The 18,984-nt window shown below is 36.8% G+C and overlaps 1 protein-coding gene across 1 annotated transcript in view; it reads left to right on the forward strand.

Annotated features, from left to right (window-relative positions):
• Positions 1 to 18,984, forward strand: part of OXCT1 (3-oxoacid CoA-transferase 1) — a 1,765,637-nt gene that overhangs the window by 1,646,761 nt on the left and 99,892 nt on the right. The window contains exon 16 of the mRNA XM_044069775.1: positions 1,986 to 2,087. Within this exon, the coding sequence (XP_043925710.1) occupies positions 1,986 to 2,087 (102 nt within the window). The remainder of the gene's footprint in view (positions 1 to 1,985; positions 2,088 to 18,984) is intronic.

The following is an 18,984-nucleotide window of genomic DNA, read 5'->3' on the forward strand; positions in this document are numbered from 1 at the left end:
ACACACACACACACACACACACACTTTAACTATGATGATCAAGCCTTTTGTTCCTGAACATGGAGTGCAGTAATAAATAGTAACAAGCTAGATCAGAAAAAAAAGCCTTAGTACAAGAGGTGAAGGTGCTCATCAAAGGGTTGGAAAAGAAAGACATGTTATACAGGTCATGCATTTAAGAACACTGTATTTTTAGATTAGTACAGGAATTATTACATAACTGAGTTAGCTGTTTGGTTACCTCATGTTTTTTTTTGTTCAAATTCTCAAAGTTTAATAAAATATTTCTGAGGTTATTTGTTGCCAGAACACTGTAAGCATTGTTAGCATTGCACCCATCATCTGCAGCCATTCACATATAAGTTATTTTCTTTTGTCTTTATCAAGAAAACCTGTAAACTTGACTATCCCAGAGATGGGAGGGGGTTGTGTATTTGATGCTGGTTTCTTCAATTCTCCATGGGCTTTTTTAATGCTATCTGATAAACCTTTTAAATTAAAAAAATCAAGTATCCTGATAGTAAGAAAGGAAATAATGTTATCTCCTTTCATTGTTCATGCAGTCAGTATATCCTTAGATTATTTCTTCTTGACCTGTTTTCTTATCACATAGAGTTTCTAAAAGTGTGTTACTTGGTTTCATCAAAAATTCAGTGTTAATTTCTGGGTTTTTTTTTTTTTAAGCATCCCTTGTACATCAGGAAGAAACGTTAATGTCTATTTATTTATGTATTTATATCGATCTTGTTATAAGTTATACTCTAGCTTACAGCCATTGAAATATAACCTCTAGGACACTATAAAAACTTGCTGAATACATTGGGAAGCTTGGCTAGCCTTGTAAGGGCCCTTGTGGTCATTAGCCTAGAATATGCCAATAAACCTATGAAACTATAAAGGTTCTTTTAAAATACCGGCTTGTTTAGAAAAGTCTTCCTCAATGTACACCATTTTGTTTTGAAACTCATCTACTTTAGTAGATAGATCTTTAAGGAGGAAATAATTTGCCTGGATGGATCTCATCCTCTCAGATAAGAGATAGCCAAAAGTAGACCAAAAATGGTAGTAAGATTATAAAAAATATTGAATTCCTTGTGGTAGAAATTAAATGTAGACAATTTTAACAAAAAGTTTTGTAAGAGGAGTCAAACTTTCTTGCCAGTGTAAATGTTTCTAGGTGAGGATGTGAACACACAGTTTTCTCATCAACAATTTGGACCAAATATGTGAGGCTTTTATAAACCAAGGTATGCCGCAGGAGCATGGTTCCTTTTATCAAAGTATTTGTATGGACTGCAGTTGGAAGAGCTTTTGTTCTATTTCATTTTTTGATCTGTGCCTTTCTGTGTTGGGTTTTTTAAGTATTTTAATTTGATATGTGTTTTTCTAGGTTTTGTTTTATAAACATGTCATTTACTTTCTGCTTTTCTCTATTGTGTTATGTAAGTATGTTGCTGATGGCTTAAGTGCCAGTAACTGTAAAGTGCTACATATTGTGCTTATTATCATTTGATAAATCGGACATTGATTTGAACTAGAAGTCGTAGAAAATGGATGGAGGAGTACTCTGGTCAGTCTGATTAACATATAACTGAACAATAAATCTAAAATATTCAAAAGTATCCCATGCCCTTTTGATGCCTTACCTCATTTATGCCTGTATCATGTCAAGTCTTTGGTCAACAGAGGACATACAGAGTGGGCCAGGAGTTATTTCTGCTTTTAGATACAACTTTCTAAATGCAAGCCCTGCTCATTCTATCCTCTGTGTCATGCTTATAATAATGATGCAGGCCTTACAGAATGCATTGTGCATATTGCTCAACTAAACAAACTAATAAAACCAAGCATATTTTTCCTTGACGCTAGACAAGAAGGTGAATGGTGTTGTATCTTCCAGATATTAACTGACATACTAGAGTCTCTGGAATACAGTATTCAGCAGAAAAAGTTGGGTTAACTTTATTTCATTTTTAACTTTGCAGGCTGTATTCGATGTGTGTAAGAAAAGTGGACTTACTCTGATAGAGTTGTGGAAAGACCTCACAGTAGATGACATTAAAAAATGCACTGGTACTGATTTTAAGGTGAGTTTTTGTTACTAGTAGTGTTCATCCTGTGTTCTCAGCTGCTGTTAGAATCTGCTGTCTTATGCAAAGCTCTTTTACTCATTGTGGAAATGGCCTCAAAGTTAGTCTCTGCCCCTTTCTTTTTAAAGTACTTACTGTTTTCTTTTATGATCCACAGTATGGCCCTATGCAGTGGGAGTGCAGTCACACCCATTGCACTCCAAGAATTCCTCTTAAAATAGAAAAAGTCTCTGAAGTCTTTATTTAAGCCAAAGCTGACTTACTACTACCTTTTTGTGTGAAGGACAAGGGAATTTCAATGGCAAGTTGCTTTGAAGATGTAATCCGGAAGAGGAATGGCCCAAGAATCCTTTAGGGCTTAAGCAAGACAGAGCAAATGATCTTCACCACATCTCATATTTATCTGCCCTTATACCTTACTGAATAAGAGGCAGACAGGTGTGTGACAAGGCAGGTTTGTGGTATGGGCACTAAATATTTTTTTTTGTCATTTGGTGCAGAAGGCACTTTTCCCAGGTCATTAAGGAGGAGTTCTTAAAGAGAATTGCCTTCCTTCTAAAACAGGAAACATTCATGATGAGCACCAAAAATTCTGGATTATACATTTGTCCATAGCCTTCTTTAACTGAAACCTGAGCCTGAGAAATCAGGTTATAGCATGCCTTGCTGTTAGTTTTAACAGTGATGAAACATGGAGCAGACTGATTAACATTTCTTCTGAAACAAATCTAGTTTGCTGTATTCTCACAACCACAAAAATTCCATGTCAGTGCTGGAAACATCCCCCCCAGTACAGCTGGGGTACTTAATAGATTATACAGCAAATGACAAATCTGGTAAACTATTGCTGCATAGAGTGATTATTCTAGATCTACTTTGGAGAGAGCAGGGAGATGTACTAACAACAAATATTAGCCTTGTTGCCCTGTAAGTCATTCAGTATGATACTGGTTTAAAAGAAGTAGAGGAGGACATCTTTATTTTCTTGCACTGTTGCAGGAGTTGTATTTATGATAAAATGTGAGTGTCTAAATATTACATGGATGATATATGAAAAATGGTAAAACATTTAAATACGTTATCACATGAGGAATATAAGAATTATAATAGGTTGACTTGGAATGCATGTTATGAAATAAATATGTTTCCTTTTTCTCACATAGAACCATATGCATTCTATTAGAAACAATAATGCAAAAAGAAAACTGTAATGAAAGAAGGCATTGGAAATTATTGCATCATTCAACAGGAAGGGCCTGCGACTTGAAAATGAAGTGACTTTATGTATTGCTCCTAAAATGAAATTTCTCCTGCCTTTTGCATTTTTATTAAATTACATAATGTGAGGAGAAAGACACGTTTATCTGGCTGTTCTTTCCATATGGGTACATCTAACTTATAGTTGCTACTTTTTACCACCCATGCTTGCCTAACCCTTTCCAGGTGCAGAAAACCTTCTTGAAGGCTGTTACCACCCACGTTAGTAGTATATTATGTACTTCTGTAACTCTGCTGCAACAAAAATGTTCTCAACTACAGGTTAATATGAGTGTCTTTCAGCTACATGTGGAGGCTCCTCCCTCCTTCCTCATTTGTCCTCGTCTCTCTGTACTATCCCTTCACCAGTCATCATGTCCTGTTTTCTTCTTCTAGGGTCTGATGACACCATGATGACAATGACTGTAATCGAAAGGATATGATAAGAAAAGAAGGGTGGTAGAGAGCATTGCCTTTCATAGCAAAAGTATCTAATACTTAAAATAATATGTTATGCTTCTTATTACTAGGATATACCATCATTGTCCATATAAGTCACTAACTACTTCACAGGTTGCATTTACTTCACATTTTATTTTTTTCCTTTAAGGTAACTGGGAATGCAATTTTCTCTGTCTACCCCATGCTGTAGATGGATGATCAGTATTTGGTTAGTGACCTGGGTGCTGGAGGAGACAGCAGGGATGAGAGAGGAAAGGTGTGAACTGTGCTTGCTTGCACCTCCTAGAGGAGTGTTTAAAGCACATGATTTATTGGTGGAAAATGGGAAGAAAGTAATGTATCTTCTTGGATCACCCATGCAACAGCCCTAGGATCAACCACTTGTATTTTCACCATTTAAGTGTGAGCTGCCAATACTGGGGTATAGAGTGTAGAAGAAAACACCACTATTACCTCACATAAAACAGAATATGGAAGAAAACTTTCCCTGGATAGCAGTGGATGAGTTTAATGATTGAGTAATTTCTAGTAAGTTCAAGATTTTGTTAGCCCGCACTTTGTTTGGTACAGTTACTTAACACTATCACTCATTTAAATGTGTGCAAACTCTTTTCTTGCCTTTGTTTCATCTTTTGTTGTGACTGGGTATAAATTTAGTGACCATCTGGCATCAGACTGATTGATGCAAGTGAATTGTTCATTGGCATTGCAATTTGAAATACTGATATACGAATCCTGATGAAGTTCTAAATAATGTTTCTCTGATGGAATGATGGCCTCTATTGCTTGAAGAATATGAATGAAAATTATATTTATTTCACCAGTACATTTAATTGAGTTTTGTATAAAATTTCTCCCATTTATTTCATTTAGTATAGGAGTATAAAACATTGGTTTATTAAAGAAATTTAATTTATTTTAATTAATTATAGCTGATGGACGGTGCAGTGGTTAGCATTGTCACCTCACAACGAGAGGTTCTCCAGTTCATTTTTTGGCTGGGGTGCCTTCTGTGTGGAGTCTGCATGTTCTCCCTGCATTCATGTGGGTTTCCTCCATTTGCTTCGGTTTCTTCCCACATTCCAAAGAAATACAGTAGGTGGATTGGACACTCTAAATTGGCCCTAGGTGTGAGTATGTGCGTGCATATGTGTGGTGAACCCTCTAAGGAGGGTTGGACCTCAGGCTAGTAACCCAATCTCGTAAAAAAACGTACCTGCTATGGAAACAATGAGTGCTGAAGGGCACTCATTGCCCCATGTCCTGTATGCATGGGAGTGAATCCAAGAACCAGGAGGATTTATAGCTGATGGCTTGGATGATGCACTGATCTACAAAGAATCCTCTTCAGCCAGTTCCCAAAGAAAAATTACATAACATAATTCTGCATTCATAGGTGTCTGCATTTAAAAGTATATAGTCATCAAGCATACAGAAGGCTTAGATATACTGCATACATAACAAATAAAATCAAGGAGATTGAGTCCAACAGATTACAGGAAACACAAAGTCAGTAGAATGAGTCTGGTAGGTGAGCTTATTTAATTTAAAGTTTAGGAAAACAGGGCAACTGTATTTGTCATCCAGAAAGGTGATTTACAAAGAACTAAGCTTGGGAAGAGAAGATCTGCCTATTATGCTAGTAAGGGTAGAGTGTCATGTTTTGATCCCAGTGCAGAAAAGGCATTATCATTAATAAAGAAGTTGACCTGAGGAGCATGGCACCATTCCCATGGAATGTGAGAATACAGAAGAGAGCATTCACTAGGGAGAGGATAAGGGCACATGCAGGAAAGGTATGTAGCACTATGCACAACAGGAGGTCAGCTGTAGCAAGCGCAGTGAGCCAGCGTATGCTGTGTAGTACAGTACAGTGATACTCTAAACATGGCTAGACTGATGTGAACATACATGTTCTATTTATGTTATGCTGACTAGGTTAACCATGCTGGGAAGAAACCATTTTTAACAGGGACTAGAGGAAAAAAAATATCACCAGTAAAAATCACACTATAGCTAGAAAACAATCTCATAAGGCGTATAATATATGTTACATGATTAAGATATAAATACATGTCATATATTTTTATTGACCAGAGCAGAAGTTGTGAAAGCAATTAATAAAGAGCTGAAGGATGTTATCTGGGAGGGAAGATGTCAAGAGTCAAGTGGGATAAGCTGATTTTTCCAATAGAAGAAGGTGGATTGAGATTGCCTGATTTGAAGGGGTATTTAGAAAACTATATTCCAAAGTTGAAAGGGATGATGATGATGAAGCAGGGGGAAGCTCAAGAAACAAGGAGAGACTGGGATTTTGGATGCAGACATTTAAGGAGAATAACAATAATCATATGGAATATTATATTTATAAAGTAGCAGAAATTATTCTAAGAACTAAGCCAACAACAGGAATGGAGAAATGAGGTTCTGCTGATAGAAATTATTCCAACTTGGGGATACAGTGATACAGACAATAGGAAACGGGGGGGCTGGAATTTATTGGAGAAAATTGGCAAAAGAACAAAGGTATTGGGAACAAATAATCAGAGAGGAAAAGGTAATAGAATGGGAAGAGGCCAAGAATTTATTTGGACTGCAGACTAGAGAGTGCCTTCCCTATCACGGATTTATATCATTGTATAGGCAAAAAGAAAGAAATGAGGGGATCCTAAGCACAAGACCAACACTGTGGTAGAGTTTTTAGTAGAATCTAGGACAGAAGCCACTGTTAAAAAAGGACTAATTAGTAGAGCATGTCAAATATTGTATAATAACTATAAGAATCAGTCAGAGGTTAGAAAGGATTGCGAAGAGAGACTGAATAAGGAATTTACAAAGAAACAATGGGGTGATGTATGTTTGTCTCCAAAATATGCAACAAAGTCTAGAAGGCTTAGAATCTTTGCTTGGAAGTGTTTCCATAGGTATTTTTTTAAACACACCTTTATTGAGTTATCACTTGTGACATAGGCAAATTGACATTTATACAAAAGTAATCAAACTGTATTAACACATTAACAAACATTATACTTCACATATATTGCTATATATTATATAACCTAAGCAATATTACATAAATTATTCAATTACTGCCCCCCTTTTTTTAAACAAGAATCATCTTTATTAAACCATCACTTATGACATAAGCAATTATACATTTATATAAATGAAAACAAACCCACACCGACACAGTCCTATTTGCAATCATTTTACATTACAGACCATACTGACACACTCCCAGTTGCAGAAATTATGCATCACTTTTACCCAATTATTTTCAGTCGGATATTACATAGCTCTTTTAAGTCCTGCCTTCTTTATTTTGCCCTAAATACACTCCAAAGAATTTTTCCTCAGGTAGACAGCAAATGTTGGAGGTGTGATGGGGAAGAATGAGGTACCTGGGAACATATTTTTTGGGAGTGTAATGAGTTGGCAGACTAAAAGTTCCCCGTAATTTTATCAGAAATGCTGGGTGAGCAAACTGGTATAAATAAAGGAAATAATTTTTTAAGCTATGATACAGAATTGGAATTGCCTAGACATAGTAAGGCATTGCTGAGTCTAATTATGGTGGTTGCCAGAAAAGCACTTGGTAGAAAATGGAAAGCAAAGTCTAAACCAACTGTAATAAAAGTAGTGAATATAGTAATAAAACAACTGGAAATGGGATCTTTAGAAAATGATAGGAGTAAATTACATATAAAAATGTGAATTGCATGAACAATACATGCAGAACAACATTCTGGAGGAGGAATGAGGTCTAAAAGAAGGCAGGTTTTGAATGAGCTGTGTAATGTTTGACTGTCAATGACTGGATAGATCATAAGTGATTTATAATGTTTGTAAATAAAATATGCCAGTATGGTTTGTTTTCATTTATATAAACATATGATTTCCTATGTTATAAGTGATAATTTAATAAAGATGTTTCTTGTTTAAAAAAGTTAAAAATACATTTCAGACATGCACAAGAAAAATGTTTCAGTGAAGCATGGTTACAGACATGATAAAGTTCAAAGATACTTAATATTCTGCATTCATTTAAAATCAACCACTGCATGCAAAGAAATAATGGAAAACTTTTAAGGTCTATGATAACAGTTTCTTGCACTTGCAGAGGGAGGGCATGAGAAATATTTGAGAGGGTATAGTCGAGTACAAAAAGAATTTCTTTCTCCATCACTATTGAACAAATAGGCAAAACAAACCTTAAGCTCTTTCTCCAGTAAAAATTTGGTTTCACTTTAGAGGTATTTAGTCCACAGATTTATCAAATGTAAAATATAGATATAATGCTAAACCTAGATATTGAAAATTGGTAGTGGTTTCTTTATTCTAATTAGTGCAAGTTACTAGTAATCCAGTTGAGTGGGACATAAAATGCCCCCCCCCCCCCATGACAAACATCATTATCTTAGTTTTTGTTTCACTTCAGAAGAAGCATCTTCCTAGTAAGTGATTCCAGAGGAGACTTCAGGTCACACTTATGAGCTCTTTTAATAGCTAGGTTAAGAAGAAGACCTATCAATGACTATATAATCTGTATATAATATGACTTTAATTCCTGATAGGTCAGAGAGGAGAGAATTATGGTAAAAGGTAATCCACCACTGAGCCCCAGTTTCAAAGGGAAAGCTGAAATATGAGTGATCTAGTGTTAGTATTGAAAGAGTGACCTTTTATAGAGTTAGTCGTCCAGGTTGTTCCTTCAGCCTGGAACCCAATATTGCTTAGTTTAGAAAGAGGAATCCTGTGATTGACCAAATTAAATGCTTTAGTAAGGCCAACAAACTTGGCTGCAGTAAGTAGTCAGAACTCTCAACTATCCCTGTTTTGATGGAATGTTCCTATTTTCAGGTCGCATTTACCCCTGCATGTGATGTACCTTTTTTTATTGGTATATCCTTGTTTTCAGGCTTGATTTACCTCTTCTTACAATTTTCCGAATCTCCCCTCATCATGCATGATTTTTGAAGCTGCCGAGTACACAGGAAACTGCACGTGACTAATGTACCTGTAGCACCAATAATTTAAAGAGAGAGGGCACACATATTGCAGAAGCAAAAAGACATGACCCGCTTTGGTAGAATTTTGCAACACATTTCATTAAAATCTACAGATTTTATGCTGTCCTTTGATAATATGCTTATATTTTCCATCACTCTGTATTTTAAACATGTTTCTGAGTAGTGCCCCACATTCCTAATGGAAGCAAGAAGTGTTATGTGCTGTTTGGTATTCAATATGCTAATTATAAATCCAGATTTTTGGCTAAATGTAACTACTTTTTGAAGGCTTTTGAATCTATTTTCAGTGCGAGCAAGTTGAGAGGTATGAGCAGTTATCTTATCCATCTCCATCAGAATGTCATCTGTTTGGGTCCCAATACCACTGGTGCCCCCCCCCCCCAAAAAAAAAAAATTAAAAAAAACATGCTAAAGATGTTGATATTTATTGTGAGGGTTACTGTTGAAGGACTGTTTCAGTCCAATGGAATATGTTGGGGGCCAAAGACATGGAGGTCTGCGAAGATACTTCACTGGAGGTTTCAGCCATATCAAACACAAGAATCAGAGGCTGAACAAAGGCTTCCATGGGACTGGCTTTCTTGAACCCAAGGTTCCTTAAAGAGCCATCTAACTCAGAGTGGTCCTTTTGTTTCTCCTTGCATATTTGTGAGGGAACATCTGCCGTACTATGCTGGGGGGGTAGATGACACTACCTACTTCTGCATGACTTGGGAACAGCCATACTAGCTCTTGTAGGCTGGGACTGATATCCCTCTTGCTCTCTGGGCTTTTGGTTTAAAGTCCTTTCAAACCTTGTGGCTAGTAGTATCAGACTGTAATCCTAAGTATCTCACATACTTATCGTGAAAATCGTTATAAAGTTTTTCTGCCTTGTACACGCACATTTGCTGCACTGTGGGTTGCAGGCCATGGGGGCATTTACTCAAACTTATACAAAAGATGTACAGAATCTGTCTTAGACTAAGGAAAATCCACAGTGGAGTTCTTATCTGCTCACTTCTCGGTCTGAAGCACAGACTGACAGATGACGTGTTGTACTACACTCACTGCAGTCAGCAGCACAGCAAGAAAGAGCTGAAGATGGTGCAGCTGGGAGTCTCCTTTATACCAACTCTGTGAGGGCATTTAAGATGAAGATGACATCAGCCCAGCCAGTGAGGAAGTGAACCAGATACCATCCCTCATCCTACAGCAGAATTCTGTAAGGTAGGGACTACATGTATCCACAATTATGATTAAGTTGGTAACAACTGTACTTTTTGTATATATCTGTCAGGGTATTAAACTTTCTCTTTCTACCCATACCAGTTTTAACAGCAAACAAGAAACAAATAAGATGGACCTAAAACCATCTGATTCAATGTATATAGAGGCTGTAGGAAGTGGAACCACAAGAAACCTCTTTTAGGAATAGGGAAATGAGGTTTTTAATTTGCATTGCAGAAGTTCTACTCCTCCAGCACCTGTTTGGTACAAGTGAAAGGCCAGCACAGGTACACATGGTGATTCCTCTTTTACAGTTCACATTACTAGCTTATGGAATAGCATGTGTCTTCCTGTAAGGCAAAATGCCAGCAATTCTTCTTTTAAGCTTGCAGTTAAATTGCTCCTATTTTGGAATTGCCTATTTAACTGTGCTAATACATCACCTGAGTAGCAGTCTTTTAACCAGCAATTAACAAATACATAAACAGACATTGTTTTCCTCTCAAACTGGCACAAATCAAGTAGCTTATTCTTTATATATGCATTTATTAATTACCTCATTCTGAACTTTTAATAAAACTCTCCTACTCTTCCTACACAAATGCTTACTTTTCTTGTTACACCTGCATGCATCTGTCTCCCCTGTCTCACTCTTACTTTCTTACATGTTCTCTGTCTTGCCTCATTCTGTCTGTCTTTGTCCGCTTTCATCCTTCTACCATCCAATATACTTCTTTTATTTATTTTTTTCTTTTGGTGCTACTTTTAGCCCATTTTGTATCTCTTCTAGTGGCCTCTTTCACTTCACCATATTCTGTTGATTAACTGTTTTCCTTCCAGTACCTCTCATTTCCTCTGCTCTGTCTTTTTATCTTTTTCCTGTTGTCTTGACCTTGAGCTATATTATTAATCTCTAGATTTGAAGTAATTTTCTTCCACTAGTGATTATGTAAAGCTCATGTATTTGAACTTTGGTATAATTTACTCATCCCTGTATAATGTTGCAGTGTTTTCTTGAATTATATAAGTGATGTGTGTATTTTACCATTTCCTACTCTCTGCTGTACTCTTGTTCACTTTCAGGTTTTCATCTTTGTATACAATGCATCCTTACTATTTTTTTCATATATTAGTTCTGCATATTTTTATTTATCTGTTTGACAAAGTGTAATAGCTTGGATGTTTCCACCCTGTACTTACTTCTCTAGCAAATGAACTAGGCTCTATTAGACCTTCCTTGGTAACAAAAACAAATGCCTTTTTAGAAAGTCTGAAACAATGCCACTAAATATGACGCATCATTGTATTGCCCCGTGCTTTTTACTGATCTAAGTATTAACTCAGATTTATCTTCCAATCGCTACATTATTGTGAAAAAGTTATATATTCACTGTAATTCTCTTATTGATAATATTTATATAATTAGCTTGTATGGTTTAGCTGACCAATTTTATTGAATTGTTCTTTTCCTAAATTGTCTCTGGTGTCATACATTTTTAAACGGGTTTTGTGTTGCTCTTCTAAAAAAAAAAATATGCTTAAATCATTTTGAGTTTTAATCCTGTTTGTTCAGGTAGGCTTATTTTTTTACTTTAACCTTTGTTGAACATTTTAATACCTGTTTATCATTTATTGGGCAGTGGAAAAATACCCAAATTTTGTCTGTATGAATAAAGATTGATGTTTCTTTAAACCCCTTTATGCAGGACAGTAAAGAGGCTTTTGCATATAGCATATTTGGCCTTTTGACAGAAGCATTGTATGGCTTCACATCAGCTCATTGTACTGGGAACTGTAGCCTTTGAAGTCTTACAGAACACTTTTGATTGCATTACTGTAGCCACTATCACCGTAATGCTACTTCAGAGTGTATGCCTCTCATAATCAGTCTGATCATCAAGGATCTGCATGACACTGGCCTGCAGAGGGCCTTATTTCATTTAATTTAGTACTGTCATATCATCTCATTTGTGTGTATGGATTTAAAGCTGTCAGACCACATACAGAAAAAATAATATTCAGGGGTCTCCAAATAGTTTATGGTTTTTATTTTTTAATATTTATGCTGATGTTTTTTAAAGTATATTCGTATACTAAGTATGTTATGTACACTGATTGATGTGTTATTCATTCTGGCCATAAAGTTTTGTTGAGTTGTCGTTTTGATTTTAAAACCATGATGGATTACAGTTTGTCTTTAGGAAAACACTGAGAAAGAGAAGGCTTATTTGTTGACTGTCATTAAGAGGGATCACAGTCAAATGCTTGAAGAAATACAGATAAGCAATTGAAAGAATGTTTTTGATGAAAAGATTGGATAAGGTATTAAACTGACAGTCATAAACATGGATATGACAGTGTCTGATTTTCAGGAGTTGTCAAAGCAAACAAGAACATGTTACAGTTTATGGCTCTTTGGGAATGGGAATTGTGAGAATGTTCTGTGTAATGAGAAAGAAGATAGTGATGGAAAAAGATTCAGCTTTGGTTACGGCTTCAAACGTGGGAAGAATCAATATGCTTGTCACACATATGTAAGATGTATATACTTGTAAGTATAAACTGATAGCATGTACATATTCTTATTTTTTTGTTTTGGAAAAAAGATGAATGCAACTTAGATCTCGTTCCTGTCATGAGATCGTCTCCATCCACCTAGCAATCACCAGTTCAGGAAGGTTTTTCAACGTAATTCATAGTTTCCATGTAGTCTGTATTTTTATTCCGTGTGATTACATTACTGTTAGTTATTAATAATATTTTGGTGATCTGTTCTGAAATCCCCCAGTATTATAGATTCATGTAAGATATTTGCTGAAAGGCATGAGAGGATTTCCATTGTAGTGTCTATGTATACCTGGGATTAATTTCTCCAAGTCTTTTAATACCATGATAGGAATGGACCCCATTTCTAAGTCAGGATATCATTAAGGTTCATGAAATTAGTTTTGTTTCAATCTTTGATGTTTGCTAAAAGTTAAGGTGTCCAGAATAGCACAATCATACAGAGGTACATGTATTGGTAACATATCTAAATATGACTGTAAATTCTTTTTTTTGCTAAACATGTTGCTTCTACTACTGCAACTGAGTGTTTTTCTTCCATGTTCTCGTTTTTGACTGCAAATCCTAGTATTTTATGACTCTGTGCCTGTCTGTGTATGTAAGACGTTGTAATTACTAGGTGTAGAAATTTCAGTGATCAATTCTACTTTTGTCTTTTTTCCTGGACTACTATATCTGGTTATCTCACATCTATTTCGGAACAGTTAGTAATGGGTGATCCCATCTAGTATATTCTTTATCATATAATGTAATAACTTTATATTTTATCTTCCCATGCTTCACAGCTACTTCATTATTTTAGTGTTTGTACAATCTCCAGTTTAACAAGTTTGCCATATTATTATGCCTTTCAGAATACAGGCCATCTGCCATATCACATCTAACAACAAGATGAGTGATAGTTTCCATTTTTTTTTTGTTACAGAACCTGCATTTGTCTGTTTCTCCCATATGTTCAGTGGACTTTCCATACCAATGTGTATGCACTCCATTATCCTGGGCTGCCATTATTAACCTTTCATTTTTTGGTTTCAGCTCCCTTCTCCTTTAACCATTCCTGTGTCAAATCCTGATTGACATGAGGTTGTTCCACGAGATCTATGCACTTGCCACAATATTTATGTTTTTTTCCACATATCCTTTCTTCTAATCTGATCCTTGCCCTTGTATCCTTTCTTTTTGTTTTTTTTTGTTTTTTTTTTTTCTTGGCAAATCCAGTTGCTCACTGACTTATGTGTACTTCTGGAATGATTTCCATTCCCACTTGATGCCAATATGCTTTTGTTAAACTAAGTAGAGAAGTCATCTTAAACAACTTTTCATGTTTAAAACTTTCATTATGTCTAGAACTGGTGAGGCCAGCAGATATGTATGCAGTCATACAACTGCAAATCTATACATGTAATCAGTTCTGAGGTGGCCCATACCTCCTCCAGAATAAGGAATATATAATCTTGGTATGCACTGATTTTTATATATAATTTCTTAAGCATGAAACATTTTTCTTGTTAGTCCAACTGATCCAATACATTTTGGAGCCTATCATTCACCCCTAAACTGCAAGTTAGAACAGGAAGAGCAAACTGGTGTATAGCCAGGATTTTATTCCTGGATGTTAAGTCAGTTTGTATTATTAGCTTTAGTCTTCTAAAGTATTACTTTCTGAGTTTTATTTGCATTTGTTCATGCCTTATTGCTAATCCCCCATCAGTTTCCTCATATTTATACACTCCCTCCTGCTCATGTTCCTTTATATCACATTCCTGTCCCAGACTGATATTTTCTTGGTTCTGCAGCTTTCCAGCTTTAAACATTGCTTTTGCACATTTATCAAGACAAAATGATTTAACCACTTGTAGTTGTGCTTTCAGCTTCTCATTTGATGAACTTAAATCAACCACAAAAAGTATATGAGAAGTCTTTAAACAAGGATGTTTTCTGGGAGCAAGATAACTGTGGGTCTAATCTGCTAATTCAACAGCTTAATGGGTTAAGGGCAAGACAAACAACAGTGGGGACAGAGAATCACCTTGGAAATATCCACCTTTGAATTTTCATCCCCGAGACAATAATTTGCCCTTTGTCATGGCTTAACTGAAAAGCGATTTGCAGTTGTTTCATGGTCAGTGTAATGTAACTGATCAATGCAGGGTGTGTTTCATATGTCTGCAATCATTCCTTTATCCATGAATGGGATGCTGTCACATGTTTTTTTGTAATCCGTCAGGGCCATACTTAGATTCTTCCCCTTTTTACATTTCAGTATTATGGATTTATTTAGCAACAAATGGTGCTTTGTTCCATATGACTTTCTTTTCTTGCCCTTTTTTTTATTGCCATAATTGAGTTTTTTCTATATCTCTATAAACTCTGTCTGTGTCACTTCCAGTATATAGTTTATACATTGGTGGAAGGCAAATTATTGGTCTATAATTTTTAAGATACTCTGTAGGTTCACTCTTAAGGACAGTGGAGTAGCTAGAGTCTGTGCTACCTGGGGCTGTTTTTGAGTTTGCTGCCCCTCCCCCCTAACAAAATCATGGTCAAATGAGGCCCCCCATACACAGCTCTCCCTCTACAGCCATTCCAGTGTCCTATTACTTGGCTGTTTCTCCCCATTTACCATACACACTGAAATGTGCATACTGTTTTATGCTTTACCTCTACGGGGATTATTTGGATTTAATTGTAAACTTTTATTTTAAATTTTATAGCACAAACACTGATAGACATCCACTAAACAAAGCAATACAGTCTCACAATGAAAACAGACTTAGCATAAAATCTCCTCTGCCCTTGAAACTCACATTCTTGAAACAGCATTGAAACCCACATTCAAAGAAAATGCATCTGGGCAGTGGAAGATAAAGTTTATCTTTAGGCTGTTTACAAATCATAGGCCCCTTGCACACATATTTAGGACCATGCAAACATACGTGTGTTCTTTGATTCACCTTCCTGATTGTATTCCATTATATTCCTTGTATACTACAGCACATTTGTTAGAACGTGTTTTAAATGTACTGTTTTGAACATTTTTGCAGTAAGCAATGAAACAAAATGTATGAACCAATAATGATAAAACTGTCCATTTCAGAACATTTCCATTGTAAAAGTCTACTCAAACGTCTGTCATTACAATCCGCCAATATCAGTAAATATGCACAATCTCTGCAGACGTAAAAGTCATCTAAATAATTCCACTTTAAAGAGATCTGTAACTAATGAAGTGGTTGTTGCTAGCAAACAACTTTATATTTCATTGTTTCATCTAAAAATAAAGTGCATGTTACCCTTGAAGAATAAATTGCCTATGTTACATTAAAAAATGATAAGCTGGTAATATTGCAATAAATAATGGATGGCAAACTAATAGGTTCATAGTTACTAGCTATCTTGTCCAGAGGATGACATTCTGTGGACTGCAGCATCCACTCCCTTTAAAGTACAGTATTAGCAATCCAGCTACATACTGTGGGAGTAGAACCCACAGCCCTCTGCATCAAAAGCAAGTATACTACCTGTTGTGCTACTAACAATGCTTTTAAACACTTTAGATATATCATTTGCTAAACAACAGTTGCACATTGCAAACAGACTTGGCATAGGCGGCACTAAACTGTTACCCTAAAGCTCTCAGCTCCTTGTAAAATGCACTTGACACTCAACTATATCTTTCAGCTTTGAAGCAGAAGAAATCTGGAAAAAGCCAAAATTTATGGGGGGGAGGGATAAAGGCCCAAAACCAGGGGCATATTTTAAACAGTGTTTGTACAATCTTAGAAAGTTGCTAGAATAAAGTGTTTTGTGTTAGTATAAGTTTCCTGAAAAATAGGAAGACTGAAACTTAAATAGCTGTCATTATTTAGTGAATGCAGTCCTCAGTGATTTGCCAGAAAACCTCACATTTTAAGAGGAACAGACCAAAAGTATGAGCCAAGCTAAGCATTTCAGATATTATGTGGATTCAACCCCTTGACTCACAAGTGGTGGTAGGGGTAGAGAATTCAGGCTCTTGTTTCTTGTACCCAAGGTACAGGGTTTGAGCCTGAGTAACACTAACCACCGGGTATCACTAACTGAAGCATTACACACACACACACACACACACACACACACACACACACACACACACACACACACACACTTTACCGGTTGAGTTGGCAAATATAGCATCGCCTGCAGAGTTGCTGGATATTTGGGTCAATATCATTAGTCTATCAGCTGAGCATAATGGACTGGGGGCACTATGAGGGGTGAAAATATTTTTGAGGGCAGGGGTGTTATCAGGTTGATGGAGTCTTTTATGCGCTACTATAAGCTGGTTGAACTGTAGAAGGGTATAATACTCTAGCCATCCCAGTGCTTTGAGGTTCTGGCAATGGTGGGTCCTAAAAGCCATGCCAGTAGCTAATCTGGCTATATGATTGTAACATCATGATAATTTGTTGAGATCAGTTTTGGATAGGTTGATTAGTACAGGGTAGGCATACATAAGGGTAGAGAGGAGGTGTGATTTTGCAATAGCTACCCTAGCTTGGGGGATGAGGAAAGGTTTGGCTCTGTACAGGGAGCCAAGTTTTTTGTTGACGGACTTAATAGTGTGATTTACATGTTTATCAAATTTACGGTTGTTGTCTATTATTACACCTAGAAGCTTTGTATGGTCATCAGGGGAGATAATGGTGTCATTGCTAGATTTGATGTTGAAGAAAGGAGGAGAAATTATACGGTTAGGGGAGAAAAGTAGTAGCCTGGTGTTGTTAGGATTTAGAAGCAGGCAGCAATTAGCTAGCCATGTTTCTACTGTGCTGAAAGTGGTCTGGGTGAGGGTTAGAAGTTATGTAGGAGAGGAGGCGGAGCATATTATCATTGAGTCATCTGCATATTGGATGCAAGTGGCTCCTGGGATGTTGGTGTGCAGATCATTGATAAAGATCGAGAAAAGAAGGGGACCTAGTATGGACCCTTGTTTTGTTGACGGACTTAATAGTGTGATTTACATGTTTATCAAATTTACGGTTGTTGTCTATTATTACACCTAGAAGCTTTGTATGGTCATCAGGGGAGATAATGGTGTCATTGCTAGATTTGATGTTGAAGAAAGGAGGAGACATTCTATTGTTAGGGGAAAAAAGTAGTAGCTTGGTTTTGTTAGGATTTAGAAGCAGGCAGCAATTAGCTAGCCATGTTTCTACTGTGCTGAAAGTGGTCTGGGTGAGGGTTAAAAGTTATGTAGGAGAGGAGGCGGAGCATATTAGCATTGAGTCATCTGCATATTGGATGCAAGTGGCTCCTGGGATGTTGGTGTGCAGATCATTGTTAAAGATCGAGAAAAGAAGGGGACCTAGTATGGACCCTTGTGAGACACCTAGGATTAGAGGAAGTTGGGATGACAGCTTGCTCTGCCATAAGACAGCCTGTTGTCTATCGTTTAGGTAGGAGTAAAACCATTGTATTGCATGTTGGTCTAAACTGGTGGTTTGTAAGATATTGAGCAGTAGCTGATGGTTGACCATATCGAAAGATTTTGAGAGATCTAGGAAAAGTGCTGAAGATACGTTGTTGTTGTTACTATGAAAATTGATGACATTAGAGAAAGATAGGAGAACCGTGGTGGTACTGTGGAATGGCCTAAAGTCGTGCTGAGAGTCGGCGAGCTTTCTGTTTTGAATAAGAAAGTGCATGATTTGTTTGTGTATGCATCTTTCCATGATTTTAGCTAGTGGTGAAAGAATGGCTATAGGTCTAAAGTTAGATAATTCTGTGGAACTTCCTCCTTTATGGAGAGGTATAACATGTGATATTTTCCATATTGCTGGGATGGATCCTTCTGAGGTGGATCTGTTGATCAGAATAGAAATGGGAAGTGCTATGGCATCAGCTGCTTTTTGCCGATATTCAGCTGGGAGGTGGTTGGCAGCTAGTGTAGTAGGTTTTAGCTTTTTGAGTAAGGTCAAGATCAGGTTGGTAGGTATGGTTTGAAAGGTAAAGGTGGGTTGGGTGCTGGGTGGATCAGGGCTAGATGTGCCAGAGCTGGTGTTTGTGTCCGATGGAGTGAGATGGGTAGCTAGAGACTGGATAGTTTCAGTAAAGAAGGAGTTGAAGCTGTTTGCAATTTCTACAGGGCTTTTATCAAGGGCAGCTGATGGGGTAGGAGTAGCAGAACAGCCTGGGTGGAGAAGATTGTTAATACCAGCACAGAACTTTTGAGGTTTTAGCTGATGTTTTTGCTGTAGGAGGGTGTAGTGATTTTGTTTTGTCTAGAATGACAGATTTTTTGGTCTGATTCCTTAGCTGCCGGTATCTTACTTGGTCCATAGGGGCTTTGGTAACATGCCACTTGGCCCAGGTGTTGTTTCTTAGTATAA

This window comes from Protopterus annectens, chromosome 1.part0 (assembly GCF_019279795.1).
Source record: "Protopterus annectens isolate FY-2018-M chromosome 1.part0, PAN1.0, whole genome shotgun sequence".
Classification (NCBI taxonomy): domain Eukaryota; kingdom Metazoa; phylum Chordata; order Ceratodontiformes; family Protopteridae; genus Protopterus; species Protopterus annectens.